Here is a 15,116-nt window from a genome sequence, read left to right as displayed (position 1 = left end):
TTTGACCAAGGGTACCATAATAAATATCTCAGCCGTCTGTCAACCGATATGGGTTCTCTAAGCACCAAATGAAAGCTACAATATGCTTGTATACGGCCCTGAAATTTTATTTCGATTCGACATTTGATTACTGAGATATCTTACGAAGAGTATTTCAATAAATTCTTTTTACCCTTCTTACACCCATAAGAAGGGTATAAATATCGCTCGAAAAACCGACTTTCGATCCGAGGCCCGGAGGGCCGAGTCTCATATACCAATGAACTCAGCTCGACGAACTGAGCAAATGTCTGTATGTGTGTGTGTGTGTATGTGTGTATGTGTGTGTGTGTATGTGCGTTACAAAAAAAAGTCACGCACGTTTCTCAGCCGTCTGTCAACCGATTTGAGTTCTCTTGGAAGCAAATGAAAGCTACTACATCCTAGTAGAACGCTATTGAATTTTTTTTCGATTGGACGTTTGGTTACCGAGATATCTCTCGAAGAGTACTTATGAGTCATACATCTAAACTTTTTAAGATTTTTGACCAAGTGTATCATAATAAATATTTCGGCCGTTTGTCAGTCGATTTGGATTCTCTTGGCACCAAATGAAAGCTACAGCATCCTAGTAGATCGCCCAGAAATTTTATTTCGATTGGACATTTGGTTACAGATATATCTTTCGAAGAGTACTTTGAAGTAATATAGGTTAGCTTTTTGAGAGATTTTTGACATTTAGCATATTGATGAATATCTCAGCCGTCTGTCAACCGATTTGAGTTCTTTTGGCAGCAAATGAAAGCTACAACATCGTAGTAGAACGCTCTGAAATTTTATTTCGATTGGACATTTGGTTACCGAGATATCTTTCGAAGAGTACTTAGGAGTTATACAACTAAACTTTTTGAAATTTTTAACAATGTGTATCATACTAAATATTTCAGCCGTGTGTCAATTGACTTGGGTCTCTTGGCACCAAATGAAAGCTACAACATCCTAGTAGATTGCTCAGAAATTTTATTAGGATTGGACTTTTGGTTACAGAGATATCTTTCGAAGTGTACTTAGGATTTATTCAACTAAACTTTTTGAGATTTTTGACCAAGTGTATCATAATAAATACCTTAACCGTCTGTCAACCGATTTTGGTTCTCCTGGCACCAAATGAAAGCTATAACATGCTAGTAGAATTCTATACAATTTTATTAGGAGTGGACATTTGGTTTTCGTGATATCTTTCAAAGAGTACTTGGGAGTAATACAGGTTAACCTTTTGAGAGATTTTTGACCAAGTGTATCATAATAAGTATCTCAGCCGTCTAACAACCGATTTGGGTTCTCTTAGCACCAATTGAAAGCTACAGTATCCTTGTGAAAGGCTCTTAAATTTTATTTGGATTGGACATTTGGTTACTGAGATATCTTTCGAAGAGTTTTTCAATAAATTCCTTTTTTTATTATTATATTCGTTTGTTATCTTGCATGAGCTTTTGAACAGTCTATGGGAAATTATTGTTCAATCAATAATACTGACCTCATATAAAGTGTATACTAGCAGGTTATTGTTTTCAACAAAATTATAAATAACAAATTACAAATAAACAGGAATTCTATGAAAACTAACAATATGTTAAACGAAAGCTTTGAATTTATATATTGTGGGAAAAATGCAAGAACTGGACAGCCAAAATAACTAGCTAATTCCAAAACTGATTAGCTTAGTAGATATATCATTTTTGTTCTTTTTACACCATAACCATGAATACCAAGTACTTCGGAGCTAATTTATTCGACTGATTAAGAGATATTAGACACAGTGTATCTCGCTGATTTGCTTATCCATTTGTTAATCGATTCAAGATCTTTTGGCAGTTAACAAAAGATACAATATTCCAGAATATGTAAGCTATTTTTTTCAATATTCCGATACAAGTTTCTAAGAGGTGTCTGGCATTTCTGGTAGTTTTGTCCATGGTCTGATGCTATTTTGGAAACCAATCCACTAGATGCCAAATCCACAATATTTTCTAGAACTTTTGGTCCATCACACACAATAAATATGTTAAATACAAATAATACAACAACAGTATTAATAAGTTTTAATAAGTGTAAGAAGGGTTCTGTTCACCATAGGTGGATTAAATCGGGTTTTTTTTATTATATTCACTTGTTATCTTGCATTTGTTTTGACCAGTCTATGGGAAATTATTTTTCAATAAATGATGCTGACCTCATACAAAGTGTATACTAGCAGGTTATTGTTTTCAACAAAATTATAAATAACAAATTACAAATACACAGGAATTTTATGGAAACTAATAATATGTTAAATGAAAGCTTTGAAGAACCAGACAGCCAAAATAACTAGCTAATGCCAAAACTGACTAACTTAGTAGATATATCATTTTTGTCGTTTTTACACCATAACCATGAATACCAAGTACTTCGGAGCTAATTTAATTGACTGATTTAGACAAAGTGTATCTCGCTGACTTTCTTACTCATTTGTTAATCGATTCAAGATCTTTTAGCAGTTAATAAAAGATACAAAATTCCAGAATATGTAAGCTATTTTTTAAACATTCCATACAAGACTCTAGAAAGTGTCTGGAATTTCTGGTAGTTTAGTCCATGGTCCATGATGCTATTTTGGAAACCAATCCACTAGATGCCAAATCCACAATATTTTGTAGAACTTTTGATCAATTCCACAAAACAAATATGTTAAATACAAATAATACAACAATTATTTTAATAAGTGTAAGAAGGGTTCTGTTCACCATAGGTGGATTAAATCGGTTTTTTTTCAAATAAACTGAGTGAGCAATAGAAATAGTTTCAAGAAATTTCTTGGTTTGGTGATTCCATTAGAATTTACAGGTGAGTACTCCCAAGCACGTGTGCCGACCCTGAGAGGCAAATAAAAGGTGAGCTGACTCGGGACGTGAGGACGTCCATGCCATAGACGCGTGGGCATCATCGGTAGTAACAAGAGGGATTATCCTTTTAAATTCGGCGTATAAGATATCGTGGCGTGTCCTATTCAACAAATTGAGACCTCTTGAGGTCGGTGAATACCAAACTGGTTTTCGTGAGGGGCCGATCAATCGACGGATCCAATGTTTAACCTGCGGATGATCCTAGATAAGTGTCTACCACGTTTGTGACCTTGGAAGGATTGAAGCAGGGTTTTACTGTTATCTTTACTTAAATTTACTGTTCACTCGATGGAGCGATTAGAAGGTCTGACATGCAGAGGAGTGGCACTATCACCACACGGTCGCACTCGCACATGCTCCTCGGTTAAGTGTCGATCGTAGGGCAGTGTAGGAAGCACGATTGATCAGAGCAGTCGAAAGTGCAGAGAGAACCAATGAATAGCGCACATATTCGAGAGCTCTCAATTTTAGTAAGGTCAATAACGGCGACGGTCACGTCCATACGGTCATCGAGGATGGGATGGAATGTGAGTAAGACAAACGTTGATATAGAGACCGAGAATCGCTGCATCTCCACGTTTGCTCCAGGAAAGATTTTTTGTAAGAATGGTAGGGTAAAATGTCAGGTCTATCAGTCACCTATGTTTGGTGGTGTGATCTGACAATGATTCAACATACACAACCCACCAATCGAATAGTTTCCACATGAAAACAAACAAAATCAAAAATCCCATCACATGTCTCCATCCCACCATAGGTATCTGTAGATCGGCTCCAGAGACACGTTCTCCTCCATTTGGGAAATTTGTGCCATACAGGTACTTCGGTAGGTATCGTCAGGATTCCCTTTGATAAGTCATGTATCATGCAGAGTGCCGCGCTATCATAGCAGTATCCCTAGGAACTTCCATTTATATTAGCATTTATTGTTACCCTACGCTTTACTTCGCTTCGAAAGAAAAAACTCAACATTTTGTGAGTTTGTCGGGAGTGTGACGTGATTCGATCCTAGGTCCTCGGCGTGATAGTCACGTGTTCTATCAACCATGCCAGGTCCGCTCCACGGTTCAAAGTCGTGTGAAAGAAAGGTTAAGATCAATTTTGACGCCCACCCAACACTCAACCAATGCCTTCGGATGCAGTGAACTGGAACCACTTTATTTCCATAAATTATATTCCAAAATCATATGCAATTGTCCTTACTTTCGATACCTACCTTAGATCGGCTCTAAATCGTCGTATAGTGCGCCTTACAGTGTACGATGAACTCCGAGACGGGATCGTTATCGCCTTCGCCCCGCATCGACCCGGTGATCTCCTCGTTTTCCACCATCGGCAGAAACAGCTGCACGAACTCGGGCGAGTACGGGTGCGTGATCGTTTCGAGCACTTCCGTCACAAAGTACCGGATCAACGAGATGTCCGTATCGCCCTTGTTGCAGCATTGCCGAATGTACTTAACCACCGGAACCACACATCCCCGCGTCAACAGGTTCACCATTCGGTCCAGCAGCATTTTCTTCATTTCCAGCTGGACGAGAATCTCCAGCTCGTCCTGTTTCGATTCGAACAGCTCGATCAGCAACCGCAAGATTTGATCATGCAGCGACGAATGGACCTGGGCCACCTCGTCCAACAGGGCCAAATGCAGGGGACAACTCTCGGTACACAGCTTAAAGTAGGAAGGCTCCGTAACGGTGTTTTCCACCCACCGGATCACACCCACTCCGACCACCGGGAAGCGAATGCATTGGTACAGGGTGGCAATTTCCGCTATCAGTTCGGTGGAACCACGGTTCACGTTACAGATGTTGTGCACTTTCTCGACAGCCTAGAATTGTAAGTTAGCCAATTTATTATGATACCGAGCTACATTATGAATTGTTTTACCCACCTGAATGGTGGCCTTCAGTTCGTCTTTGTTGATGTTCCGGTGACCCTTCGGTTGGCCTTTCTTCGCCGGCGTTTCACAAACGCTGGCCGCATATGCCAGCAGGTAGATGTACTTGGATTTGTGTTCCTGGTTGATTTTGACGCCGACCTTGAACAGCGAATCCACCAGCAGGTCCAAAAACTGTGGATTACGAATGAGATCGATCGGCGGGGGTTCCAGCGAGGAGTAGTTCCGATACAGAACCGTAATGTCCGCCGGGTTCAGTGCATTTCGGGTCAGCATGGATGTTAGGGCTTCGCACGCTTGCGGGTGTCGCGCCGAACCGTTCAAGGCCATCGTGATTGGAGTGACATTGTGATTGCTGCCAAAGAAAGAATAAAATGATTATAGCCAAAATCGGATCCCCTGCCCAAATGGTGACGCTCCCTAAATTAATTAACAGACTGTTAATACAAATGAAAAGTATCGCTTACTTTTTCGAGGCATATTTCGTAATTTCCTGCGCCAACCGCTTCATGATGAATCCTCCTTTGGGTTCCTGCGACAGAACCTGTATCAGCACTTGGCTATACACGTACGTGTGCTGCCCATGGCAGACCATCTTCGCACACTCGTGAATCGCCGACTGCCAATCTTCCGGGTGGTTCAAAAACTTGGCAATGGCCGTCTTGAGCACCCTCGAGAACACCTCAATCTGCTGGGCGGCCGTCGAGATGGAGGTGATTTCACTCTGAAAGCCCGCGTCCGAGATGAGCTTAATGGTGAAATTCAACATAAGGCAATCCGGGTACTCCTCCGCCAGCCGGTAGATCAATGACCGCCACGTATGATGCTCGATCATCTCCGTCAACCAGGCGGGCGTTTCTCCCTCCTCGGTGAAAATTTTGTCCGCCTTCTTCGGATCGAACGTCTTCAGAATCATGTCCTTCAGATGGTTCTCGACCATGGCCTGGACATCGGTCACCCGGACTCCAGCTAGAATCAACCACTCCGCCAGGAGATTAGCCATCTGAGCTACCGCCGTATAGTTCGCCGACAGCTGGTTGATCACCTGTTCTGGCGTTCCGCCCGCCTGGAAGTACCGTTTCAGCTGGGTGAAAATTCCCGGCTCCATGATGTAATCCGAGGTGGCAAACTTGGACAGGCACTCGTTGAGCACTTCTTGAGGGTTCTCCAGCGGTTCATCGTGTCCGTCCGGCTTGAATTAGCGAAAAAATAGTAAATAATAAACAATCCCTACGGGACACCGCACCCTCAGAGAAGATTGACCATCACTCACCTCCTCTTCGCCCGGCTGGTTGTTACGATTGATCCATCCTTCCTCCTCGTATTCCTCGTCCATTGCACTCATTATTACGCCTAATTTTAACTACAATAATTTAATAATTCACAATAATTTACCGCGAAAAGCAACGTAAACAACTAAACTGCGGCATCCGCCGAAATCGAAAACTGATGCGAGGGAGGCGCGTTGTTTTGAGATGAGTTGTCAAAAGCGCGGCGTCCGACGCCCCCGCGGGCGTCGGCAGAACGCAGCCAAATTGTAGAATCAGGGGTGCATCAATCGAAGCTGTGGTTGTCTTTACCAGAGCATGCACGTGATTACACACGAAATTTTGATTTGAGTTCATTTCACGCTTGATTGCTACACGGCTAAAGCGGTGAAAATTGACTTAAAATGAGTTTCAGAAGGTTTCGGGTGATGCAAAACACTTGGTAGAGAATTACCGAAGCAATCACAACTTTAAGAACTTGCATGGTGGTGAAGAATTGGCAGACTGAGCGCATCGATCCATACCGCACGGACTCACGATTCGACGAGTTTTCTTGCGTGACAAAGTTTGTCATTTGTCGATGTTTTAATAATTATTTTAATGTTATTTAGAATTAGTCGCTTGGGTATTCCTGTTGAAAATCAATTTGCAAATTTGATTTGAGTAGGGGAAGCGGGGGTCAACCTTGAGCATTTGTGGCAGAGTTGATATGCGCACGTGCTGTTAGTCTCATGAAGAGAGCGGCATTGTGCTAACCTCGTTGCTAACAAGCTTCCAGGTGTAGGTACAACCGCAGACAGACGTTCAAGTTTGACTCAGCAGCTTGTGTAAAAAACATGGCCGCCAGAAATTGCCAAGTGGCAATCAGCGAACAGATGGCGTTAGCGACGTTCATATTCAATCGCTGCCTCACATGTGCATTGCGACCAACAACTGTCACCACGGTCGGGAAAAGACCGCACGTGTTGCACGCTAATAATGTTTCCACTTAATTTGTGCAGAGTAAATGACTTTTATTTAATGTCTAAAATCTTTTGCACAAATTAGCCCAGGACTCTTGTAAAATATTTTACACATTATTACTTTTATTTTACATAGATTTGCTTGAATAAAACTGAATTTGGATGAACTTCACTGGCATTGGGAAATCTTTGTGAATGTGACGCAAATGTAGGAATGATTTTGACAGTGTTTGTTTTGATTTTATTTTTCGGTGGGTGGTGAATTGGGTGGTATGTAAGCGGCTGGAAGCACGTGGTTTCTCAAACTGTCAACTGCACGCGACTGCACTGTGGCAATCGGTTGCCTAGGTGTCGCTAGTGAAAATTTACATAGAAAATTTGAATAAATTTGTTCGAGCTAGGACGTCTGTCTGCGGTACAACGTTTTGAGACTTCATATTGTGAACACGTGTCTAATTTTTCTCAAGATAGGGTATTGGTTCCCTTATTAAGCATGTGCCTCCCATTTTCATCCTACGAAAAACAAAGAATTGAAGCACCGTCAAACGGGGTGACTTGCAACGGCGGGGTGACTTGCAACACTTGATGTCGTCTGTACTTTTCTATCAACAAAACATAAAAATCGGACGTTTACATATCAAAACTCAGTTGCACTATAAAGTTCACATACTATCTCAGTAGTAGCCACGATTTTTACTTTTATTCTAATAATTCCAACAAAATTTTCATAAATTTGACATTAGTCAGAAAAAGTAACAAAAATGTGAGTCCTGAATCGTTGTCTGCAAATGAATGAAAACATAATTTCCCAAAAATAATATTCCATATGCGGATTCTTTACCTAATGAGCTATTAGAATTTCCATGTTACTTTATAAAACTACTAGCTGTACCCGGCAAACTTTGTCTTGCCTACTGCGTTTTTTGACGTTTCAAATCTCTAGCCAAGCCCAAGTCCCCGTTCAAAATGAATGAAAACCCGATTTTCAAAAACTCTCATTTTTTCCGTGTTTTTTGCCTCATAAACCTTCCTTGGGTGAAAACTAATAGAACAAAACTTAGACGACCCAAATCGGACCATCCGTTTGCAAGTTATGCGCGGTCCCACGTATGCCACTGCATTTTTATATATATAGATTACAATATCTTTGTTATAATCATATGTTTTGAAATATTGTACCTAGACGGGGTGACTTGCAACACTCATTTTCTAAATAATTCAAAGTCCAAAAACACTAAATATTGTCGTTTAACTAATATTTCACCAGTTGTAGACTAGAGGAACATGGTATGAACAGAAAAAAAAACATCAAAACTTACGTTAAATTAATAATTAGTAACATGGTGGCCCAATATTTTCATATGCAAAAATATGAATGTCAACCCAAACGATATTACAACAGTAGCAAGAATGTTTATCAAAAATGCTTGAAACTAAAAATAAATATCTGCGTGTTTTAAAAGGGATTTTCATTGAGTGTTGCAAGTCACCCCGCACGACGTCTTGTATCAAAAATGACCTTATTTGGCTTTTTCAACATGAAAAAATAAACCAATTAACAACTTCTTCACTCTACTTTATAGAGGGCCTGGCTATTAAAACTATTGCAAAGAGTTTGTATTTAAAAATTAGGATTATTCAACTTTTTTTGTTAGTTGAAGCAGAAAAGTGTTGCAAGTCACCCCGTTTGACGGCACTGTTAATTTTGTTTCTTATTTTTGTATTTTTTGTTAGAAGAGATCGTCGATCGACCCCTCCGGAAGCTGAACTGGTTATCCGAGAGGCCAGAGTCATCGGGTTTCTCGGTATAGACCATCATACTCGACAGAATGATCCGTTCCAGCAGTTTCCCGGCGGTGTCCAGAAGGTAGATAGGACTGTATGCCGACGGATCACCCGGTGGCTTCCCGTGTTTGGGCAGTAGAATCAATCTTTGCCTTTTCCACCTCTCCCGGAAATTCGCCTCTGTCTAGGCACATCTGCAAGGCCATTCTGAAAATGTCAGGGCATGCCTCGATGGCCGACTTGATGGCTACTGTCGGGTACCGTTCGGACCTGGAGTATCCCGGACTACTCTGTAGGCATGGGTGTCGTATTGGCTGCCTGGCAGAGATTTTCAAAGCGCTCGTTTTGCGCATGTACGTATGTTTTTTTTTACATTTAGGAGTCCAAAAGTCTTCTTAAAACGCTGTATGGGATTGGAATGTGCGCCTACCCACTAAAACACTCTACTAGCTTACCTCCACCTTAAATTCCTCTTTGGAGCCACCATGCAGTACTTCTTCGGAGAGGAGGCGTTATGTGCCTTGTCATCACCAATTAGATATTCTACTATTACGAGCCCTTTGACTCCATTCACACCGAGCCCTTCGACTCCTGTTGTTAAAATTTGTTAGTTTCCCAGTCATGTCGAGCCCTTTGGCTCCTGTTAATAAATTTGTTAATTTCTTAGTTTACCCGAGCCTTTTTGTCGAGCTCTTTGACTCCTGGTGTTAAATTTGTTAATTCCCTTCGGCTCCTTTTACTAAATTGTCTACTTGTTTATACAGCTAATAAGACAGGTTTGCGCCCAAATCATCTGGTGCACAAACTCGGCCGGAGGCAGATATCTCCTACACCTTACCGTATATTAAGAACATACCGATACAGTGCTAAAGTCACTCCGGCGATGCCGGTTTGCCCTGGAGTCCGGTTCACTGGCGCTCCGATGACACAGACCGATACTACAACGCGTTCTACTCGACGAGCCCCCGGCGGTGGGTCTAGTGTACTTCGTCAGAGAGTTTCCCGGCGAACGAATATCTCCCGAAACCGATCGTTGTTCCTGCTGCCAACTTCACTGTAGTGCTGACATGATCTGAACTACAGTCCTGTTAAGTGCCTTCCATTTTTCTTCATCGCTGCACATACGCTCAACAATATTATCCACGTTCATTTCGACGCCGACAATGTTGTGTTTCTTCTGTGTCCCGACACTCAGGACAGATCAAGATCGGTGACCTGGCATGGCCGAATCTATCATCAAATACATTAGACGTTCACTCGGTGCAAACGGTTTAACTGCAATGCTTTTTAACTGCAAGTCCGCTAAGTGCAACAATTTTGCAGTTATCGCACCGCTATCTGTCAAAAACAAATCGTCAACAGAGTTGCGATGTTTTTCGAATGCACTACAGGTCTACAGGTGCATTGCGATATTTTTGAGTGCATTCTGGCTGCGTCCAACAGCAATTGACAACTGTTTGACGGCTGTCAGTCGTTGCAGTTAGCGAATTACATTCGGTAACTGAAACGTAAACAAGTTGCACTTATCAAACGCCTACTGTAGCTGAACAATAGTTTCTTAAGCTAAAGTTTGCTTATGAGTGGTCTATTCCACTCTTATTATACAGCAAAAATGTTTCTTCGGGCCTCGCATAAAAAACGGCAGACTTGCTTCGGCTATTTCGGATAACATGGAAAGTCAACCTAAGCTTAACATCATATAATTATAAATATAACGATCAATATAAAATAAACCACTACTGATTGGTTTTAAGCATGCAAAGCCGCGCCTAAAATTGCCGTGACGAACAGTAATTACAACCAAATATTGCACCGAAAAGCATTAAATGCAAGTTCGAACCCCCTCATTCTTTCCGTCGAGCTCATAAGCTCGCTTTAGTCCTTGATGACCAACGGCATCACCATCAGCGGGGCGTTGAACTTCGGATTGTCCGAGTACAGCGACCAGGTCCGCTTCCGGCAGTCGAAGATCCCGACGCAAACCGTCTTGACGACGTCCTTGGCGTCCTTCTCGCGGAACACGGTGTGCTCCTTGGCGCTTTGGTCGCCCAACATCCGAATGACGTCGTTCAGCGTTTTCGGTGCGTGGAACGACTTGAACGTCTTCATGCGCTCCACGCTGGAATCGATGATCAGTCCGTTCACTTCCGGCACCGGGAGGCGTAGGTACATGTTGGCGTGAACGATGTGCTCACCGGGGCTGGCAGTGAGGATGTTGAGCTGCGACTGATCCCGCTCGGCCGGTCCCATTTCGGCGTTGTGGAACAAACGGTCGCCATCTTGTCTGTTGGGAAAGGTGGGAAGGATGGTATTAGCGTAATGCAGTGGGTCAACTGTAGTAGGCCGATGATACTTACTTCAAAAAGGTCATATTGATAGAGCATCCATCGGCAGCGCCTACTCCGTTGTCTCGAAGAATTTGTTGCGCTTGCACAAAGTTTTCTGCTGAAAGCAGAGCACGAGTAATGAAGTGTCGAGCTAAAACACGAAAGAAGACCTTTGAAATGTGAACTTTCCAGATGCAAACCATCGCATAACTCACGAGTCTTTCCGCTGTACAGCTTGTTAGCACTCAGCGTGTTGATCGAGAACACCAGCCCGTGGTGGTTGTAGTTCATGGTATATCCCGGAAGATGACCCGCGTAGCAAAGGGAAGTGAAACGTTCCTCCGTCACGTTGTACTTACCCTGAGGAGAGTCCGATATGATGTGAGCCGAAACGAAGTAGTAGTGATTGAGCACTTCACTCAGGGCATCTTCGGTGTGAGCAAGGATTTCCTGTATCAAGGGGAATTCAAAATGAGTTGGGATGGCCTCAGTTGCGAGGTCTTGAAATGAACTTACGCAGTCCGGTTCATTGACGCAAACCGTTGAGCACCCGATCGGTTGATTGATGCTGTTTTTACCTTCAACCGCCACCGGTAGGATTTCGTCCATGTGCAGTAGGAATAGCTGGAGATTGAATCAAAACATGGACAAGTGTTTAATTATTTCGTTAAGATCTCATTAATCGTAAGTCGTCTGAATAGAGTTGTTGGCGCGAATCGGTTCACCGATGTTCACACGACTCGGCCCCTCCGAACGCCTACTTAGATGTGGGCGGTGTTTTGATCTTGGACTTGGATGCTAATGTGATCCAATTACATACTGCGCTGCGAATGCCAAGTTCAAGTGCAATAATGCTGAACACCACACCTGGCCAATAGATATTGCATTCGGTATGAGGGAAAAGTAATAAAAGTTTGTTATGATGTGTTTTAATGGGCGCATGAATGAAAGAATTTGTTACGGATTCGATGAAATTTCCGCAATAAACATTCGTGTTTAGAACGCATTGCTAACATACATTGCTACAGTAAATTTAACGGTTTCTGTCAATGTCTATCAGTAACATGAGCTGGAAGCTAGTATACATCATACTTTTTAGTTTATAAAGAACTTAGTTTAAGAATATCATTTTGAAGCCCGCGAACATTAGAATTGGTACTTCATTTACAACATCAAACGTGGTTAAACGAGTATGTAGTTTGACTTTGTCCGCCATCTTGGATTTCGGTCCGCCATTTTTTTCTCACCCCGCTGTTGGGATAATTAAGCTACTGCGTCCAATTAACTGAGCTTTTGTGGACCGCCGTATTACATTTAATGGTCGAACGTTTTGGAAACCGAACATTTTCCCTGTCCCAAATATACTCATATTGCATAGTTTTTTGCCTGGGGCACTTCTTGAAGAGAGGAGATCCCGATGAAACTCTTAGAGGTGATCCCGAAGATATTCGTTCATTCCCGGAGATTCTCCTAGAGTAATATACGGAAGAACTCGTACTCCTATATGAATTCCCAGATAAACTCCTGAAGGAATTCCAGGAAAAACTTCTAGTGGAATTCCCGATGGAACTCTTAAGGTGCCATTAGACTGTTTGTCATTATGACAAATATTTGCCATTGAAGTCCGACATTCATCCAAGGTTGCTTATGATTCACGTTGTGTTGGTCATTTGTTGGGCTTGTTTGGCCAAATATTTGCCATGTCTAATGGGACCTTTAGAGGATAATAACTCCAAGAGAAATTTTGCAAGATCTGATAGAGGAATCCCTGGAGGAACTCGTAGAGGAATTCCCGGAGGAAATCCAAGAGAAATTCCCAAAGGAATTCTTAGCGGAATTCCTAGTGGAACTCTTAGAGGAATGTTCAGGGAAACTCCAGGGAAAATAACCGGAAGAACTTCTAAATAAACTACTGGAGGAACACTTAGAGGAATTCCGGTAGGAACTGCTACAAGAATCGCCGGGGGAACTCCCACAATAAATCACGGAGGAATTTTTAGAGGACTTACCAGAGGAACTCTTAGAACAATTCTCGGAAGAAGCTTCTGGTAATTTTAGTGCAATTTCTAGGAATTCGGGTAGAAATTCGGATAGGAATTCCCGGAGTGTATTCCCGCAGATACTCCTATGGGAATTCCCAGATGAACTCCTAAACGAATTATCGGAAGAACTTTTAAAGGAATTCCCGAAGAAATTCGTAAAGATATCCCTGGAGGAACTTGTAGAAGAACTCCTGGGGGAACTCTCAAAAGAACTCATAGAGGAGTTTCTGGAGGAACTACTACCTGTAGAACTTATGTAGGAATGTCTGAAGAAGCTCCTTGAGGATTTCTCGGAGGAGACTCCCGGAATTTCCGAAAGACCTTCTAGAGGACTTCCCAGAAGAACTACTGGCGGAATTCTTGGCGAAACTGGTGGAAGAATCCTCAAAATAGCTGCTGGAGAAATGTCATCTCTTCTGGAGATGAACACGGAAAACACATATTTTTGCATAATGAAACGGTACGGAAAAGTATCATTATAATACTGAAATGAGTTATATAAAATAGAATGATACTGCATTGCATAAATAACATTTAATTGTTCTTTGATGTCTTTCAGCACACCTTTAAATTATTTATCACAAAGTTGCATTTGAGATTCGCCAAAACTCTCTGTCCGAAATTCCCAGAAGAGTTCCTCCGATTCTTCAGAATTTCCTACGAGAGTCAATAGGAAACATTTTTTTTTCGGGACATTCTTTGTGATATTCCTCCAGGAGCTCCTTTTAAGGTTCCCCCAGATTTTCTTTCTGTGATTCTTCAAACGTTTTTCTAGGTGTTTATGAACAGCTAGGAATGAGGCCGGTGCTATCGGTCAGTCATTCGGATAAGCTAATACTACTATACCTAAGATACTCTCCCAGCGAGCGACTCAGAGTGATCTAAAGAGCCATTTAGTCAGAAATAAATCCTACATCAGGACAATCGCATTTTTCCTCCACACCGGTCGTTATATGTTCAATACAGTTCGAAATAGTATCGGTACCACAAAAGTTAAGTGTTTTATAGTGCATTCCCCGAAATTGCCAGCATGTGAAGAGAAGGATTATCAGTCCGCCGCGTTGTGAACCACTAGGAATTCATCTTGAGTTCCTGGTTCCTGGAGGTTCTTGGAAGAGTATCTTTTGGTATTTTTCCATGAAATCCTTCTGGAACTCAACCTGAAATTTCCCCACGAGCTCTTTGTAGGATTCCAGCAGGAGTTCTTTTAGATATTTATGCGCTGACACTTCGATTTTTGAATACTTTCTAGAAAACTTAATAAATGTCTTTATTCGTCTTTGGAATTTCTCCAGGAATTCTTACAGCGTTCCTTCTCCTATGAGTTTTGCGAATACGTCAATAAATCAAAGGGTACCATAAGATCACTTTATCGTATCCTTTGACGTGGTATCGTTATTCACGAATGTTCCCGTCGACCTAGTGAGTCAAGTAATTATCGCTATGTGGGGTGAGATAAAACAACATACGGCTATACATCTAGATCTCTTCTTAGAGATTGTAGAATTTTACGTCGACGCGAGTTATTTTTGCTTCCACGGAAAATTCTACCATCAAAAATTCGGCAAAGCTATGGGGAGTCTACTCTCCACCAATTCACCAATTCTAATAGACCACCTCACGGCGAAATTCTATCTCTTTCGCTCTTTCAGAGAGTTTGAAAACAACAGGACCAGTACCCGTCAAATTTGACAGGTGTTAGTCCTGTTGTTTTCTAATTTCCCGTAGGAGAGAAAGAGAGCGATTTCTTGATGACGTCACCGTGCAATGGAGTATAGATATAGTCCTGGAAGGCCTGTTTCTATGGGCTGCTAGAAACACAAATATTCCACCGGAATTCATCAAAAAGTATGTGGACGACACATTCTTCATCCTGCATCAAGCTCGGGTTGAATCAACTCTTCAAACAAA

At 42.0% G+C, this 15,116-nt stretch overlaps 2 protein-coding genes across 2 annotated transcripts in view; both read right to left on the bottom strand.

Moving 5' to 3' along the window:
• Window positions 1-4,077: 4,077 nt before the first annotated feature.
• Window positions 4,078-6,314, bottom strand: LOC115255771 (negative elongation factor D-like). The gene is made up of 4 exons (XM_029853893.2): window positions 6,095-6,314; window positions 5,289-6,013; window positions 4,816-5,176; window positions 4,078-4,752 (listed from the first exon to the last, which is right to left on the bottom strand). Exons 1-4 carry the CDS (start codon window positions 6,164-6,166, stop codon window positions 4,150-4,152), a joined length of 1,761 nt encoding a protein of 586 aa, XP_029709753.1. The 5' UTR covers window positions 6,167-6,314; the 3' UTR covers window positions 4,078-4,149.
• A 4,206-nt stretch (window positions 6,315-10,520) lies between these two features.
• LOC134289014 (beta-alanyl-dopamine/carcinine hydrolase-like) overlaps window positions 10,521-15,116 on the bottom strand; it is a 48,122-nt gene continuing 43,526 nt past the window's right edge. The window contains exons 4-7 of the mRNA XM_062854995.1: window positions 11,680-11,787; window positions 11,379-11,613; window positions 11,194-11,314; window positions 10,521-11,120 (exon numbers count right to left, since the gene is read on the bottom strand). Of these exons, the coding sequence (XP_062710979.1) occupies window positions 10,712-11,120; window positions 11,194-11,314; window positions 11,379-11,613; window positions 11,680-11,787 (873 nt within the window). The 3' untranslated portion in view covers window positions 10,521-10,711. The remainder of the gene's footprint in view (window positions 11,121-11,193; window positions 11,315-11,378; window positions 11,614-11,679; window positions 11,788-15,116) is intronic.

The sequence above is a fragment of the Aedes albopictus genome, chromosome 1 (genome assembly GCF_035046485.1).
Source record: "Aedes albopictus strain Foshan chromosome 1, AalbF5, whole genome shotgun sequence".
Taxonomy (NCBI): Eukaryota; Metazoa; Arthropoda; class Insecta; order Diptera; family Culicidae; genus Aedes; species Aedes albopictus.
This window is presented reverse-complemented; position numbering and strand designations above follow the sequence as displayed.